The sequence below is a fragment of the Parasteatoda tepidariorum genome, chromosome 9 (assembly GCF_043381705.1).
Source record: "Parasteatoda tepidariorum isolate YZ-2023 chromosome 9, CAS_Ptep_4.0, whole genome shotgun sequence".
NCBI classification, from domain to species: Eukaryota; Metazoa; Arthropoda; class Arachnida; order Araneae; family Theridiidae; genus Parasteatoda; species Parasteatoda tepidariorum.
In genome coordinates this window covers 47,616,375-47,634,603 of record NC_092212.1, presented here as the reverse complement: position 1 = coordinate 47,634,603, position 18,229 = coordinate 47,616,375, and the positions used below count along the sequence as shown (strand labels likewise).

The following is an 18,229-nucleotide window of genomic DNA, read 5'->3' as shown; positions in this document are numbered from 1 at the left end:
ATCAAAACTGAGCTGCATCAATGGAGTTGCAGTTAAACACGGCTTCTTCCTTCTGCAGCCATATTCACTCTGCCATAGGAATGACGCATGAGTATAGTGTTCCTTTATTTTGCCATATGCCTAAATTACTTATCCTAACTTATCCTTACCATATGCCTAACCTTTATTTTGTTATTAGCCTAAATATGCCTAAATTCCCTTTAATCATATCATAAGGCTCTGGTGTGCCGTCGTAAAATATCATACAAATTTTTATGGTTACCATAGGCTTAAGACATCTTGCCATATAAATTTCTATGGTCACCATAGAATACTACAGACGTGCCTGTTGCAAATTTTATCAAGGGACCCTTAAACTTATTTAAAATGTACGAAGGATTACTCAATCTGACAGAATTCGCTTAGGCCTTTCAACAAGTCTTTAAAAAAGAGTATTTGCAATAAAACTCCACTACTCTGAAACACTATTCACAACATCTTCTCTACTCGGTCTTTGAAAAAGTGCCTGAAAGAACTCAGGCTAATTCAACAGGGAATTAATATTTTCTGCTTAGCCGAAAAGTATATTGGCTTATTACAATAAACCTAAAATATATCAAGGTGATTAGAAAATCCTGATTACTTTTTTAATAAGCTAAACGCATTATTTCCAAATGACTGTGGTTGTTTGTAAAGCACCAGATTATTCAATTAGCTTACAACACCAACACAATAATTTAGCTACATATTTGAAATAATTTAAATACATATTTTTACTACTAGATAATTTCAACCTGTGATTTTATGATCTTTTAGGTGGGAGATATTATAGGTTGCAAAATACAGGATGCATGCAGTACTGTAGATGCTGAACCTGATGATAAAATTGATTCTGATTATATGGTGCAAACAACAGCTATGTTTGAATTATATATGGCTCTTCAAGAGTTTATCAAATTCAAAGATAACATACCATCTGAGTAAGAACATATTATCTCATTAATTTGACAATTTTTATTAAATATAATGTCTGCTTAATTTTTGTTTGCTAATCTGATGTTGATTAATCCGTCTATTCTTTGTTTCCTATCGATTTTTCGCAGTCTTGACCTCTACGCATCAATGTATCAATTATTTAAATAAAAAGTAAGACAATATTTTTCCTGCATTTTATAATGAAGTTATGCGCTTAGGCTTATGAATACGATATTTAAGTAATCTAGACAAACTTTATAAGCTGGTGTAGAGTCTTTCAGTAGTAGTTCTACTCTTAATTGATATTTAAATCCTTTGATTTCACAATTTTGAGGATTTGATTTCATAAAAATTAACCAGATAAGACATAAAGGTTGCCCTCCGATGCATAATTATTGCAAAGATTTCCCGATATATTTTAAAAGTACCAAAGTACTTTTTTCTTTCCTTTGCACAGTAGCTGTATTAAAGGCCATTATCATTCATAATTTTTAAATTCACCTCCAACTTTTACATGAGAAGATTTTGCGGCATAGTAGCATCATTTCACTTTTCTAGCTTTGTTAGAGTATTTCCGTATTATCCTCTGCTGTAAATGTCAATGAAGTTTCTCAATGAAATTGAAATTTTTAATCAAATAAAATCATTGAAATTGAAATTTTTTTTTTTCTGCATTTTATTAGTNAGCATAGACTTACAAAATGACTGATAACTAAATAACTAATCCAAATTTTTGAAAAAGAAAAAAAATACTTCTTCATTATGTCAAAACACAATTATGTGCCGAGTTTCGTGCCTGGGCGAGGCTTCTGGGGCAATATATTGTGATTACAGACACACACACACACACACACACAGCTGCTTTTATTATTATGTATAGATAATGTCTGCTTAATTTTTGTTTGCTAGTCTGGTGTTGACTAATCTGTCTATTCTTTGTTTCCTACCGATTTTTCACAGTCTTGACCTCTACGCAGTATTATATATCAATTATTTAAATAAAAAGTAAGGCAATTTTTTTCATGAATTTTATAATGGAAGTTATGCAAGCAAACAAAATGAACAGAAGAAGTTATGGGTTCGATTTTTAAGTAATCTGGGCAAACTTTATGAACTAGTGTCTTTCAGTTGTAGTCGATGTTTCATTGCACAGATCTCCTGATATATTTTAAAAGTACTAAAGTACTTTTTTTTCTTTTGCGCAGTAGCTGTATTGAAAGTCATTATCATTCCAATCAATGTATCATTTTTAAATTCGCCTCCATCTTTTAAATGATAAGGTTTTACGGCATCGAAGCGTCATTTCACTTTTCTAGTTTTGTTAGTGCATTTCCGCATTATCCTCTGCTGTAAATGTCAACGAAGTTTCTCAATGAAATTGAAATTCTTAATTCTTAACAATAATTACATTTATCAATTAACTTATTTTTTTACTTACTTTAACTTACTTTACTTACACTTACTTAGATACTTGTTTTGGTTTCTTTTTTCTTTCTTTTTTTTTTTTTTTTTTTTTTTTTTTTTTTTTTTTTTTTTTTTTTTTTTTTTTNTTGTATATTTTAGTTGTATTTTTAATTCTAAAGCAATTTTCTCCGTATTTTAAGGTGCAAAAAAATTTGCCTTAGGCCTTTTTCCGACGTTTGTACTCGCTGATTTAGTCAATCACAATGCTACTTACCCGAAAACGAAAGCAAAATCTACGAAAATTGAGTAATTCAAATTTTTTTTTTTTATTTCTTCTTTGTCTTTGTAAATTTACCAGCAATTTACCAGTATTTGCATTTATACAGGGTTCCCGTGGGTCTCAAACATTTATAATAGTTGTCGTAAATTTACGCAATACTAGTGGAAATTTCCTCTTTTTTAAGAAACTACTAACATTTAAAGATCTGACTGGCAAGAATTCTCATACAGATATAGTTCCCTTAGTGACGGTATGAGATGTATTAAAATATCGATATCTGTTTCATTTTTGTCTCTACTTTTAACTGCAAAACCTGGGAACCTTGCTTACGTTACATTAAATTCTTTGTAATATATTTATTAATGTATGTATATCATGTTTTTTTTTTATTTAGTGAGAGAAAGAATTTAACATTGGTTAACTATCACCTATGGTTTAAAGATGCAGTTAACCACTGGTTCGTTGTTGCTTCAACTAAATCTCTGATTCGGATTAAAAAAGCTGTTGAGTTAGACAAGGTATACTTTTCGCTGTTTTTATAAGTTCTTGATATATCCTTTTTGTTTAAAATTAACTTACTATAATTAAAAAACGTAGATAAACTCTCCTTTATTATTGTTGAATACTTTCAAATTCGGTAAATACTAACGTATCAAAATTTTAATTTTTCTTTCTTGTGCTTACTTTTGCTCTTGTGTATTGATAGATAAACATAAAGAATTGTTTTTATTTCAATTCTAACATTTTATATTAAAAATAGTAAAACTTGTAAAGTTCCTTTTTGAGAAGAAACGTTGTTAAGTACTTTACGTCCCGTTTTTTTCATAGTTTAATAATATATCATCATGTTTAATGCGTATTAACCCTTTGACGGTCAGGGAAATGAGCAGTTTTCGTTTCATTAATTCGCGCAGTATTACGTGCAAACAGTAGTCGAAAGTGACAGCGGTTTTCCACCGCCGTTCTTCCGAAAATGTCACCCTTCTCTGGCGATGCCAACTTCTCCGTCTTCTGGAATTGTTATAATAATTCATACCTGCCAACTTTTACGCATTTGGCGTAAAATTTTATTTTTATATTTAAAGTGGTAGTAAATATATACTACTTTTTTCTTTAATAAACTTACTTTTTAAATGATTTTGATCACCACTATTCTTAAAAAAAATTAAGCATATATATTAATATGCGTTATTATCCACGGTGGTCAGCTAAAGCCTTTTAATATATAACAAAGTTTTTGCTTACATTTGAAATTTTAATTCTATTCCACTACCACTGAGAAAAAACATAATGGAACGGATCAAAAGTTGGCAGGTATGTAATATACATACCCTCCAACTGCTACGGAATTTCCGTAGTTTCAGAAATCTTCTTTTCAGACGGTAGCAAAATTAATGTCTTAATATTTAAAAAAAAATTTATTTTGGCGTAACTTGTCCACTACTACTTATAAAAGTGCAGGCCATATGGCTAGATTCTTAAGTTCTGATAAAAGTTTTATGAGAGATCCATTTGCTTTAAAAATTTCTACTTTGGTTCGCTACCACTAGAAAGAATTATTTTCAAAATCTTCATAAGTGGGAGGGTATGTAATAAAGTGGTAGTGAATTATGTAGTAAATTTCGTTGGAGAAGGACAGTTACGCCTACTTTTTAATAGAGTAACCAGTAGATGGTTGCTTTGAAGTTGCATTTCATATGTTACTTATAGTTTTTGATATTTAGTGGTGAAAAAATTACCTAAAGGAAAAAATACTAAACTGAAAGTAACTTGACTTTCGCTATCACTAAGAAATACTATTTTACAAAGCGGAGCAAGTTGGCATCTCTGGATGCGGTAGATAGCTCGCCTCACGCGTTTTAAAAATTTCTTAAAGTATTCGTAGTACATAAATAACAGTTTTTACGTACCTTTCGTTTTTAACATAGTCAATGCAGAATAATAATGGCGAACGAGCTCAGCTCGTCAGTGCGCATTGGGGAAAAATTTCACTACGCGAGTAGTGCTCGTTACTAACCATTACGGTCAAAATCTTGCTCCCGAGCGGTATTCGTTTGCGCGCATTATGAGGCACGATTCGATTGCGAGCTGAACTCGTTCATAACCATCAAAGGGTTAAAGCCTTAAATTTTCGCATGTCTGTGATGTGAAACACTTTTATTTTTTTAAAAAAATATGGTTATACGTTTTCCATTTTTCCCATATAGCACTTTAAATATAAAAATATAGTTTCGTAAAAAGGGCAGGTGGGGCATTGTCGCGTTAGAAGAGTTTCTAATTTAAAATGTGACTATATAACTTAATGTGACTATATAACTTAATGTGACTATATAACTTAAATTTGAAAAATTATTCTAAAATGCATAGTGTACTTTCACAGAGGTGACAACTACTACACTTGCAGAAATTTAAGTTATTTTTGAGGTGTCCAGGTGGATTTGAGGTTTATTCGAAGTTGACTTCAAAAACAACCTTAAAAGATCAGCATCATAAGTTGTAAAATCAAGTTGCATGAAGTTGTTTTATTCACAGTTGAGGCTGTTTTGAGGTTGATGGAAATCTGCTTTGGAGGAACCCAGGTTAGGGAGGTTGTTTCTGAGGTGTACGGATTTTTTTCTCTGCACTTCAAGCAAATACGTATATTTGTGGTGTGCGGGATTTCACCCGAGCTAAACAAAGTTATTTCTGAGTTATTTATATATGAAGATGATTTCGTGAGATGCAAATGATCTTGATATTTTGTGAGCTGTAAATGAGGTTGAAATTAAGGTTTATTAAAGAGATTATTTTTAGTGCAAAACATGACCTCATTTTCTACCTCAGGTGTACATTTTTTCATCCGTCAACTTCAAAAACGCCTTTTTTTTTTGTAAGGGTACGATTTCTGCAAAAATTAAATGGAGTGATAAACAATTGAAAACTGAAATTTCGGCGATTTGTAATAATTTTTTTTTAACATTATAAACGCTTCACCATAAGCAAACTAGAGTAATGTGTTGTTTATATAAACTTTTGAATCATTTAATGGTGTAAAAAATAAATTTAAATCAAATTTTTAAAAACAAAGAATTATACATTAAAACTTAAACTTAGCTATCACTAGAAGAAAGTTTTCTGAAAAGCTGAAAAAGTTGGCAGGCCTAATTTCATGTCAAAATATAATTATTAATTTATTTTAATGAACTTGTTTTGACCGAAATGAAATTAAAAATAAAATATATAAGTTTCCAGCTAAGTGATAGTCGACACTAGAAGTTTTTATACCTNAGAACTTAACAAATGCCACATTACGAATCGGAAGTTTAAACATGTGGCGTCATTGATAAACTAAAAAATAAATAAATTCATAAATTAAATTTATTTCGAAAAGACGATTTCTCTGAGTCAATGATTTATTTAATCGCCTTTAAAAGTGAAGGCTGGACATTGATGGGTAAGATAGCCATCACAAGATTTTAATTAGTGATTCTTTAAATCTGATCAAGGAAAAGTAAGCATGTTTTTCTTTCTGTCTTTTATTTTAGCTCAAAACATTATTATTATTATTATTATACATGATTATAACAATATCACAGTAAATAAACATGAGCACTTAAAAAAATTAAAATCTTCCAAAAAAGAACCTCAAGAATTTTTATTATTCACATATTCACATAATTTAGAAATGTGTAATTTCATGAGGTTTGTGTAGACTAGAAAAATGTCATTCTGTATAGGAATAAGCAAGAGCAAATAGAGTGTTTGAAAAATGTTAAAAAAAAGTTAGTTCAAAAACAAAATATAGATTTATCTGGATATGAAACCAAACATCTAAAATATCTATTTTTGTATTTAATACAAGAAGCTAACTTTTAATGCTGAAATTTTTCTATCAGGTTTGTACTACAGGCATATATGTAGTACTTAGACATAGCATTTTTATATCAGGTTTGTACTACAGTCATTTATGTAGTACTTAGACATAACATTTTTATATCAGGTTTGTACTACAGTCATTTATGTAGTACTTAGACATAGTATTTTTATATCAGGTTTGTACTACAGTCATTTATGTAGAACTTAGACATAGCATTTTTTTTATCAGGTTTGTACTACAGTCATTTATGTAGTACTTAGACGCAACATTTTTACATGCAGTTTTTCTTCGGTTTATCAATCGATATTTCCGTTATTTGATTATGGAAAACATCCTTAAGAATGATTAGACGATATGGGAAGACTATCTAACTAAGTAACTGTTAATTCTGTTAGTGTTGTACTATAACTTTTTAAAATTCAAAAGAATTACAAATTACTTTTACAGATTACTCTTTTAAGAACAAATTAATTACAATTTTTTTTAAGTGACTGAGTCGTTAATTATTTTACCTTGCACAAAATTAAGACATTAATTTAAAAGTTCATTGCAAGATAGTGATGAAGTAGTGAATTTAATCAGAGAAAATATTGCATTACCTTGCATAAATTAGGATAGTGATAAAGCGTTAGAAAAAATATTACTTAACTTTGCTTAAAATTAAGATATTAATTTAGAGGTTTATTGCAAAATAAACTGTTAAATTTAATCAGAAGAAATATTACATTACCTCTTACAGGAAATTAGGACATTCATTTATGGATTCACTGTAAGATAGAGATAGAATGTTAGTTTTTATAGTCGAAAATAATATATTACTTTGCTAAAATTAAGAAGTTGATTTATGCGTATATTGTGTGTCTAGTACAAAATTTTAAACGACAACGCTTTGATGAAGAATGGCAGAAGCTTTTTCAGAAAACATAAATTTAGTTATTCTTACTTTATTGCGTAAGTTAAAAGATTTTTCGCGTTGTAAAACATTAAAACTGAGCCTTTCAGAGTGTTCGATTTACCTCATTTAACTATTGTCGTCTGTGTTTTGAGATACATGAAAGCGAGAATTTTCATTTACAGCTTTCAGGCTGCTCAGATAAAATTTAAGAAAAACATTAGAGATCCGCAATTAGTGAAAGTTCATATTATAAAACATGCTGTTGTGTTGAAGTTAGTGAATGTAGAAGTTAACGCCCACTTCCGTTTAATTTTAAGCAGTTGTAATCTGTAGATCATAGAGATCTATTCTGCAATGAATCGTGTGGTTAGTGTTTTGCAAAGAAAAATTCATTTTGAGTTTTTGCTAAAGCTGCCTTTAACAATATAATTACATGATGAAAACCTATTTAAAGGCATGCCATTAGCATAGTGAATTATGGTATTCTTATTTAATGTAATTTCGTGTTATACTTTAGTTCTGTGTAATGATATTTCTGTGCTAGCTAATTTTGAGTTTTTGTTAAAGCTATCTTTAACAATTTAATTACTCGATGAAAACCTATTTAAAGGCATGCCATTAGCATAGTGAATTGTGGTATTCTTATTTAATGTAATTTCGTGTTATACTTTAGTTCCGCGAAATGATATTTCTGTGCTAACTAATTTTGAGTTTTTGTTAAAGCTGCCTTTAACAATTAAATTGCATGATGAAAACCTATTTAAAGGCATGGCATCAGCATAATGATTTGTGGTATTCTTATTTAGTGTAATTTCGTGCTATACTTTAGTTCTGTGTAATGATATTTCTGTACTAACTAATTTTGAGTTTTTGTTAAAGCTGCCTTTAACAATTTAATTACCTGATGAAAACGTATTTAAAGGCATGCCATTAGCATAGTGAACTGTGGTATTCTTATTTAATGTAATTTCGTGTTACACTTTAGTTCTGTGTAATGATATTTCTGCTCTAACTAATTTTGAGTTTTTGTTAAAGCTGACTTTAACAATTTAATTACATGATGAAAACCTATTTAAAAGCATGCCATTGGCATAGTGAATTGTGGTATTCTTATTTAATGTAATATCGTGCTATATTTTAGTTCTGTGTAATGATATTTCTGTGCTAACTGATTTTGAGTCTTTGTTAAAGCTGCCTTTAACAATTTAATCACATAAGGAAAACCTTTTTAAAGGCATGCCATTGGCATAGTGATTTATGGTATTCTTTTTTAATGGAATTTCGTGTTATACTTTAGCTCTGTGTAATGATATTTCTGTGCTAAATTATAGTTCTTTTTAATTATTATTTAAATATATTTTCGTAAGAAACTATTTATTTAATTCAATTTTATTAAAATGTGTATTTCATTATTGTAAAATGAGTGATATCAAAATGTATAATATTAAAGTTAAAATATGCTTTACATTAAGATGAAAATGCTTATTACATTAATAATAAAATTTGTATAATATTTAATTTTTTTTTTCAGATTGCTTTCATTGACAATTACGTGAAACACAGTACTTCAGCGGTTGATACAGCTACATGCTTTGTACAGGTATAATAATTAATCTTTATTGGCAATAATACTTTTTTTAATCAATAATTAATCTTTATTGGCAATATTATTTTTCTAATTAATAATTAATCTCTATTGGCAATATTATTTTTTTAATTAATAATTAATCTTTATTGGCAATATTATTATCGACAAATCAGAAGGCTTTTTGAATAAATTAAAATAACTTTATAAAAGGTATGGACATGATTATTCATTTAAAAGAATAAAGTTATTCAATTAAGAGAAGTATGAATGATTCATATATTTAAGGAATCAGCATACCAGTGAATTGCTAAATTATTTTTTCTATAAAGCAAAAGATTTGATAACCTATAAATAATGATGTTGCAGTAATTCATTTTATTTTATAATTTCATTTATAATTTTATTTTATTTTAATTAAAAGAGAAAAAGTAAGTACATATATTTAAATTTTATAAAGTCAGTGATATAAAATTATCGACTAAATATGTGTTGGGTAATGCCCTACCACTTTCTTTTATATTTAAAAGAACCTTTTGCATTAGTGTAAAAGGTTCTAATATAATAAAAAAGTTCGGATACCACTTTTCCTTCTTACCCTGATTAGAGCCCCTCTGAAAATGACACTCACCTGGTTCTACCTCCAAGCTCTTCATTTATAATACTAAATTGCAAAATTTAAATATCCTTGAGTAGAATGTTTCAATAAAGACTGTCCGTTTCATCTCTGAGTCATTTTAAAGATCCAGTAAATTCACGAACAAAAAGAAAAAATAAGTTGTACTTTTTTTTAAAATCGAATAAAAAAACATTATAATTGAAATAGTATAACTTTATTGTGCTCGACGTACAAATACTGTGAAATTCCTTATTCACCCGATATAGTATAAATTAGAAATTTCGCGACTGACATTTCTCTGGATTTTTAAAATACACTTTGGCTTTTATAAAATCATTATTATTATCATTACAAATGCTGACACCAGAATTTAAAATTCTTACAGATTAAGGAATTTTGGAGGCAGCTGTCATGGCCTGACCCAGCGGGATCGTTTACGTTTGTTATGAAAGTAATTGAGGTATGTAATTTATATTTAAATTTTTATACTTAAAGCTATTTAAAATCAATATTAACATTTTCAAGTAAACGCTGGTCAGTTGGTTCAAAAGTTTATAGGAAACCCACTTTGTTCCAACTCTGTCGGAGAGGCTTTTAATGTTTTGGCTTAAGTACGAACTATACTGAAAACTTCAGTTTTTAATTGTCGACCACTCTATAAAAACTTTTTGTTTAAAGGTCTAAGTAGGAGTCATGTTGGAAAACTACACATTCTTACGTGCCTTTGAAAAAGACGCTGCAACTGGTTTAAGATGCTGATTGAAAACTCTAAGACATCTGCTTGCTTTTTAACTATTTACGCGGTAGAAATATTTTAACAAAAATTTAGTCGATGAAAAGCTAAAGAATTTTTGTCCTCGTATCCATATCCACCATGAAGCTATGAGCTTTATGTTTACATTTTTCACTATTGAAAGTGTCCCGCAGTGGACTGATCGTAAAGACACGGTTCCCAGCAGATTACCGAAGTCAATCATCACTGACTGCTATCAGTGGGTGGGTGGATGACCACTTGGATTAGTCTGAGTAGGGCCCGAGGATGTGGTATTGGTCCCTCGACTTCGCGTGCAGGTCGTCAAGCTACCGAAGCGGGGGTGCCATCTCATATGCCGAGGATCAAAATTGCGATGGCATGTCTTCGGATCATCCTCAGGGATGCTTCCCAGACTGTCGCCAATAGCCCATTGTGCAGATCTAATGCGCTGTAAATGGACTACTACTACTACTACATCCCTATTAAAAGCAAGGGGCTGCCAACTAGTGCAAGTTTTGATAAATATTTTGTAGGATTAAAGACATTTAAAAACTAAAGTGTTTTAAAAATCTTGGTAATATTTCCGTTATTTTAAAAGCCTCACCAAGAGCTAGTTTATTGGAATTACATACATTTGCAGGCTTGTGTGCTCAATTTAGGCTAATAAACCTTTGTCCAATCGAAGGAAGTATAGCACAATGCAGAGAAGGACAGCACGAGATTATATCCAAGGTTACAGATTCGAACCCGATACCTCCACGATTTGTACAGCGTTTGGTGGGACATACCGCTCGGCCAGGGAGGCCCCCACCTGTTGGTACAAGGCGTCATTTCATATAAAGTTTTGTATCCTATTCATTTAGTCCCGCAGTGTACTGATCGTTAAGACACGGTTCCCAGCAGATCACCGAAGTCAAGCTTCACTGACTGCGATCAATGTGCGGGAGGGTGACCACTTGGATCATTCTGCGAAGGTACCGAGGGTGTGCGGTATTGGTCCTCGTTAAACTCTTCTACCGTAAAGTGCTCGACTTCGCGTGCAGGTCGTCGGGCTACCGAAGCGGGGGTGCCATCCCCTCCGCAGAGGATCAGAATTGTGATGGCATGTCTTCGGATCATCCTCAGGGATGTTTCCCAGACCATCGCCAATAGCCCATTGTGCAGCTCTAGTGCGACGTAAATGAACCACAACCACAACAACAAGTCATTTTCATTTAGTGGCTAGTGACATTTCACATTTGCAAAACAAAAAATCATACATTAAAACACAAACTTAGCTATCACTGGAAGAAATTTTTTTCCAAAAGCGTTGAAAGTTAGCAGCCCTGTTGAAAGTTATTGATTACAAGCCGGGTAGTTTAGGACAAAAAGGAACTATTACAATTTAATTGCATCATATTACTGTTGAAATAAGTGGGATAGTTTTCATCCCACCTGCCTGAAGTAGTTAAGACGTGCAGTTAGTCCTAATAATGGGTGACAACGCGCAGTCACACAGTGATCATTAAGCTAAATATTTCAGGAAAGTAAGGATATTTATGTCATGGCTTGGCTTGGCAGTTCTGTAAACATCAACCCTATATGGAGGTGTTTAAGTAACTAAAGAAAGTTTAAGTAGCCTCCTAAATACGCAAATGGCTTTAAAAAACCTTCATTGCTTTTTTGAAATTACGTACATTTGCGGGCTTATGTGCTCAATTCAGGCTTATAAATTTTTATCAAGTACAAGAGCAGATCGAACAATTCAGAGAAGGACATCGAGCAGAATACATCCAGGGTTGCGGCGGGATTCGAGCCCGCCACCTCCACGCGTCGAACAGCGCTTAGCGGGAGATAACGCCCCGTTGAAAAACCTAGTCTTAGTGTTTTGATTTTATTGGGCACCTTGGCCGCGAAGAGACCCCTATCCCATTCATCTGGAATTTTAACACTGTTTTGGTAGAGCATTGAGGTAAGCAGGCAATGGAGTTGCTTTTATGAATGTTTCAAGCACTTTGCTTGAATACGAGGGTTGCTATTTATATTTCTGGCCTAATAATGAAAAAACAAATATGTAGGATCGAAATTGGTTTTATTGTTTTTCAAAATATTCTCCATGATGATCAATACACTTTTGCATGCGTTTGAACCAATTTTCAAAGCACTTTTTCCAGTCCGATTGAGGTAACTCCAAAACATGCGTTTTGAATGCATCAACCGCTTCTTCGGGGGTCGAAAATCGTTGTCCACGTAATTTATTTTTGATGTGTGGGAATAAGAAGAAGTCATTGGGTGCCAAATCAGGGCTGTACGGCGGATGACCCATCAGTTCGATCTTTCGCTCCGTCAGAAATGCCTTTGTTTGAGTCGATGTGTGAGAGCTCGCATTGTCATGATGAAGAATGATTCGCCTGTTCTTCTGCTTTTTTCGAATTTCTCCGATGACTTCTGGCAAACAAATGGTCGTGTACCATTCAGAATTGACCGTCCTGCGTTGCTCTAACGCCACTGTTGCCACATGACCGTTAATGCCGAAGAAACAGGCAATCATTTGTTTCGATGTGCTTCTTCCTCGAACAACTTTTGTTGGTTTTGCCTCGTCTTGGAAGACCCATACAGTTGATTGCTGTTTTGTTTCCGGCTCATATGCATAGATCCATGATTCGTCACCTGTGTAGATGTTATACACAGCCTTTGATGTACCTTGAACGTATTTTTCCAACATTTCCTTGCACCAATCGACACGAGCCTTTTTTTGAGCGTTTGTCAGATTATGCGGGATCCAACGCGAACAAATTTTTTTTACGCTCAAATGTTCATGCAATATTTTATTGATGCTAGTCATACTAGTGTCCAAAGACGCCTCTATCTCACGGTATGTTACATGACGCTCTTGCTTTATCAGTTCACGCACAGCATCGATCTTTTCTGGCACAACAACGGATTTTGGACGACCTGCACGGGATTCGTCCTGGATCGAACATCGACCACGATTAAATTCGTTATACCAATTTTTTACAGCGCTGTAGGATGGCGCTTTATCGCTGAGTAAAGAATTAAGTTCATAGAAGCACTCTTGTCTTGACAATCCACGTCGAAAGCTATGAAAAATAATGGCACGAAAATGTTCACGATTCAATTCCATTTTTTGAAAGAGAAGAACTTTTCAATTTACTGTCAACAACACAAATGAAGCTATAATGGTAAATCGTCTGCTGAATTTATGTTTAAAAATATCAAACTTTCGATTAAAATCGTCTGCGGTCGCCTAGCAACACTTACTGTTGCCAAGGCCAGAAATATAAATAGCAACCCTCGTAACTAAAAAGGAATCAAAAAATAAAAAGGAGCTGCTTGCTCTAAACTGAGTTTGCTTGATTTTGGAGTTGTTCAGAATTGTATCAGCATGAGGAAACGTTTTTTTTTTTCAGAAAGGTTGATGAAATTATTTGTTTTGATAGTTATGATGAGTCGGAGGGGAAATGTGCAGCTATTGGTCTCTAGTTCTTGTCTTTGATATAATTTTTAAATTTAAAGATTTCATTAAAATTTGCTGTTTTACATTCTATGACTTTATCGAAAAGATCTGCGTTTAGCTTGCATATATGCTGTGATAGAGGTGGTATTTTGAGGTCTGCATGTATATTGGTATTCCGGATGAACTATCTTGCACAGGCTATTTTTCTAAGGATCTTGTTTTGTCACTGGTTTAATTTTTTCAGTAGATATCCGTTGAAAAACAGCTTGATGAGTGGGTGAACATATTTTTTTTAAAAAATTAAGACTGGTAATTAAACTTAAAAAAATCTTACTATTTACTTAAATGAAACAAGAAATAGTCGCCCACTGTAATATATAATTCTAATTCCGTGGCTTCCAACTATTACGATCTTTAACAAAGAATTTTCATAGTGGTAATAGGTTATTAATTTATATAGGAAGTATTTTCTAAAAGTAAAAGCTATTTTGCCACCACTTAAATAATCGTAATTAATTTATAATTTTTAAATACAGAAACCACCAACTGGAACAGACAAACACAACTATAGAGCAAGCTGCTCATTTTATTTTTTTATTCCTTTTTAGTTATTCAAGCAAAGTGCACTTCCTGCTTACCTCAATGCTCAACCAAAACAGTGTTAAAATTCCAGATGAATGGGAAAGGGGTCGCTTAGCGGCCCAGGTGCCCAATAAAATCAAAACACTAGGACTAGGACCAACTGGAACATTTAACAGACCGTATATAACTCCCTTGAACCTGGGGAAAGAACCAATGGTGATCTTTGGGATCGGGAGTTGTATACATCCCCACTATATTTTAGGATTTTTCACTATTAGTATAAACTGATTTGCAGCTTCCGCCTCCGAGTTTTAGCTCGCCAATCTACTCATCTCTACCATCGACAACATTACAGGCGCCCTCGGGCACAAGCTCATATGAAGGAGTCAATTGTCCTCTTCGTGGACTGGCACTCTGTTAGAAACACCAGTTCAAGTTCAAACCAACTGGAACATAAATTATTTTAACTAATAATAATTTTTTTATAAAATTAGTTACGATTATATTTCAGGGTTTTATGTGTCTAACTGATCTTAACCACACAAAAAAATTGAGTTATGCCAAACTGGCCCCTTCTAACTTTCTAGGTATGCATCAATGTTTCGTCTTTACAATGTCAATCACTATTCAACGTTGCTTCAAACTTTTTGCCAAATCACTGGAAACACTGTTTTTGCTACATTGTTTCAACTCAATAATTAATAATATTGTGAGAATTTTATTTTATTAATTGAAAGTTTAATAACTTCTATATTTTTCTCTAATTAACTATTGTTTCCTTAATATATTTATAGATTATTTGTGAAGGAACAATTTACTATGCTAAACTGTGTCAGCAAAGACTTCAGAAGACAACAGAGACCGAAGGTCAAACTGAATCCAATGAAAAAGTACTATTTATTTTTTTAGTTTGCATGCATTTTAAATTATCAAATAATACCAAAAAAATAATTATATCTCTTAATTCTTTATAATACTTAATTCTTTATAATCTCTTAATTCTTTATAATACACTCTTAATTCAGTTATAATATTTAAGTGTTTATATTAAAAATTTTATTTGGAGATCAACAGTATCTACTTAAATATTGCTATCTGTGGTAATTTCGTTTGCTTGTTCAATTGAACTTGAACGTATTTTCAGCGAATTTGGTTATTTTTTACATTATAAGAAAATCCTTTTTGGACCTTGTGTCTCGTGTACCGAACATCAATTTTAATCCGTATTAACTTAATTAATAATCATCAGAATCACAAAATTTTAATTTTGTTTGATGAGGAAGACGCTATTGCTTTCTAAAGGGAATATCTTGAAACTATAGAGTGTATTCCAAATGTAGAGAATACCTTGAAGATTTAAAAATATTCCATCTGAAGAGGGGATTAAAGTAATATGACTAATATTAAAGATTTACAGCTATTGAACTTACTTTAAAAAAAATTTCGGACAATCACACTTTCATAAAAATAAAGAGAATTTTAAAATATTCATCTACAACTTATGAAGGATTAGTATTTAATACTAGACCTATATAAATTTGACCTATCGCTGAGGTCAATATACAGCATATTGATTAAATAACAGAGTTCATTCTCTCATTTTTTTTTAACATTGGATAAATTCAGTTCTAAATGTAAGAAGTCAACTTAGATTATTATTCCACTTCAAGGTTGGTTAACTTAACTGGTTTCACTGTAGAAGGAAATATACATAAGATGATTCCACGACAAAGGGACAGTTAGAAACAATAATTCTTCTTATTTTTCATGAATATGAAAAAAATTACATATTAAAAATTTGTACTAAGACATTTCAGATATGTATTTACAAAATATTTTTTGACAAATGTTTTATGACACGTGTGGGGCGAAGCCGTGGAATCACCCTTTTTACTTTTAAATATTTAATTAGATTTTAAATATTTTGTGGGACAAAATAAACATGAGAAATTCCGTGAGCAATTAACACGGTGTTAACAAAAAAACCGTCATTTTTAAGTTATAAGTTTGTTTTTTTTACTGAAATTGAGTACTTGATTGTGATCAGCCCCAGAACGTCCTCTGAAACAGAGCTTTAAAAGAAGTTGCTTGAAAATACAAAACTTTCTTGAAAAAAATGGAATAAGGCGAAACTTATTTTGTTGGAAGAATCAGGTAGTTGCCTTTTTAATAATTTATATTAGTGTTATATGCAAATTAGTTTCAAAAATTTTTTATTTAGTTTGTTAGCAAAAAAGAAAAAATAAATAAATAAGTTAAAATTTTCTAGCTTTGTATAACAATCAACAACATGGAATATGTTCTTCAAACGCTGAGGCCTTTGGAAGAAGAACTTGGAGTTGAACAGATCATCAAGGCCCTTAATGTAAATCAAGGAGGATGCACAGCCAATCAGTGCCGCGAATCAATCTATGATTTAATAAATAAAACTGAAGACGATGTTACTGGAAAAATATTTAACATAATTTGTGGAATGGTTGAAAAGGTAATATATTAAACATTCAGAGAAAAAAACTGGCGGGCGGTTTTGTAAATAATCAGATTTGCAATTATGATAGTTAACCAATCTAATGACATGGGTTCAAAGATAATAACAAAGGAAAATTCAAATATTCAATCATTCGTTTTATACTTAAAACTGTGTTAGTTTACTACTTGGTGCTAATCAGCAATTTTTTTGACAAATTGTGGTAATATAGGAATAAGTAATACATTCTATAGGAAATAAATGCGTATGTAATGTATTCACAACATTTTTATATGTATTTGTATTGTACCTAAGATGATATGCAAGTAATGAGTGTGTTTGACTGTTAGGAGTATCTAATAGAGTTTACAACTTAACCCTTTCGCGCCGACTGTCACAAATATGTGCCAGCATAAAACCGTATCAACCAGGGTAAAAAGATAAAACTGGTAATCAGAGTAATTCTTTAGCAGTTTATTTGTGGGCGGAGTTATAATTGTTTGATTTATTTAATTCACCATTACTTTATTCAAAATAAAGCTATTTAGTTATACTTTGAATTAACATAGATTATATATATGATTAAACTAACAATAATTAAAGTAAAAGCAAAGTAAGTCTGTCAAATTAGAAACGACTACATTTAAGTTACCGTTTTTTATTTAATTACATCCTGATTCTGATTTTGTATGAATGCTTTTCTGAATCACCCGTCCCCAAAGGGTTAATGCTTTTACCAAAAAATTCTCTTTATCATCGCTACGTATAGCAATAATTTAAGAGTAAATGGTGTATTTAACGCTTAAATACAACAATGTATTTCCTACTAATATACCTCGTATTAAACAGTAAAAGTTAAAAAAAAAATTTGTTAATTTAACAATAAATTATATTTATAAGGATCAAGTATGATTATAAGAAATCAGGGAACTCATCTTTTGTTTGCCAACCCCGGAAGTGCTTTTGCAGTTTCTTCTGCAAATCGAGTTAGATTTGCCCGTTTATTGGATACTTATGTGTTTTTGCCCAGCTATGTATGTATTCCGGTACTTTTTTCAAAAATGGAGTTCTTAAAATATGCCTTTCTTTTTTTCTTTTTTTCATTCTTTTTTTCCCTTTATTTTATATGCACACACATTAGTGATTTAGGTAGTAATATAGGTGGTAACTTGCATGAAGTAAATTTACTGCTTGGGCTAACCTTGTCTGAATTTTATTTTTATAAGAATAGGTTTGCATTGTGAATTATTTGCTGTATTTGCATAACATTTATTTGCTTTATTTTTATAGCTACGTCCAGACATGAAGAAATTTGTATTTCATCTTGCATGGGCACCAGAAAAATTAGATGCTGAAAATGTAAGAATTTTTTCAAA

The 18,229-nt window shown here is 31.5% G+C and overlaps 1 protein-coding gene across 2 annotated transcripts in view; it reads left to right on the top strand.

Annotated features, from left to right (window-relative positions):
* Nucleotides 1–18,229, top strand: part of LOC107441121 (BAI1 associated protein 3) — a 108,256-nt gene that overhangs the window by 68,383 nt on the left and 21,644 nt on the right. For both annotated transcript variants that reach the window (XM_043046307.2, XM_043046309.2), the window contains exons 17-23: nucleotides 796–959; nucleotides 3,033–3,156; nucleotides 8,921–8,989; nucleotides 9,979–10,053; nucleotides 15,181–15,276; nucleotides 16,656–16,871; nucleotides 18,144–18,212. In XM_043046307.2, coding sequence (XP_042902241.1) covers nucleotides 796–959; nucleotides 3,033–3,156; nucleotides 8,921–8,989; nucleotides 9,979–10,053; nucleotides 15,181–15,276; nucleotides 16,656–16,871; nucleotides 18,144–18,212 — 813 coding nt within the window. The remainder of the gene's footprint in view (nucleotides 1–795; nucleotides 960–3,032; nucleotides 3,157–8,920; nucleotides 8,990–9,978; nucleotides 10,054–15,180; nucleotides 15,277–16,655; nucleotides 16,872–18,143; nucleotides 18,213–18,229) is intronic.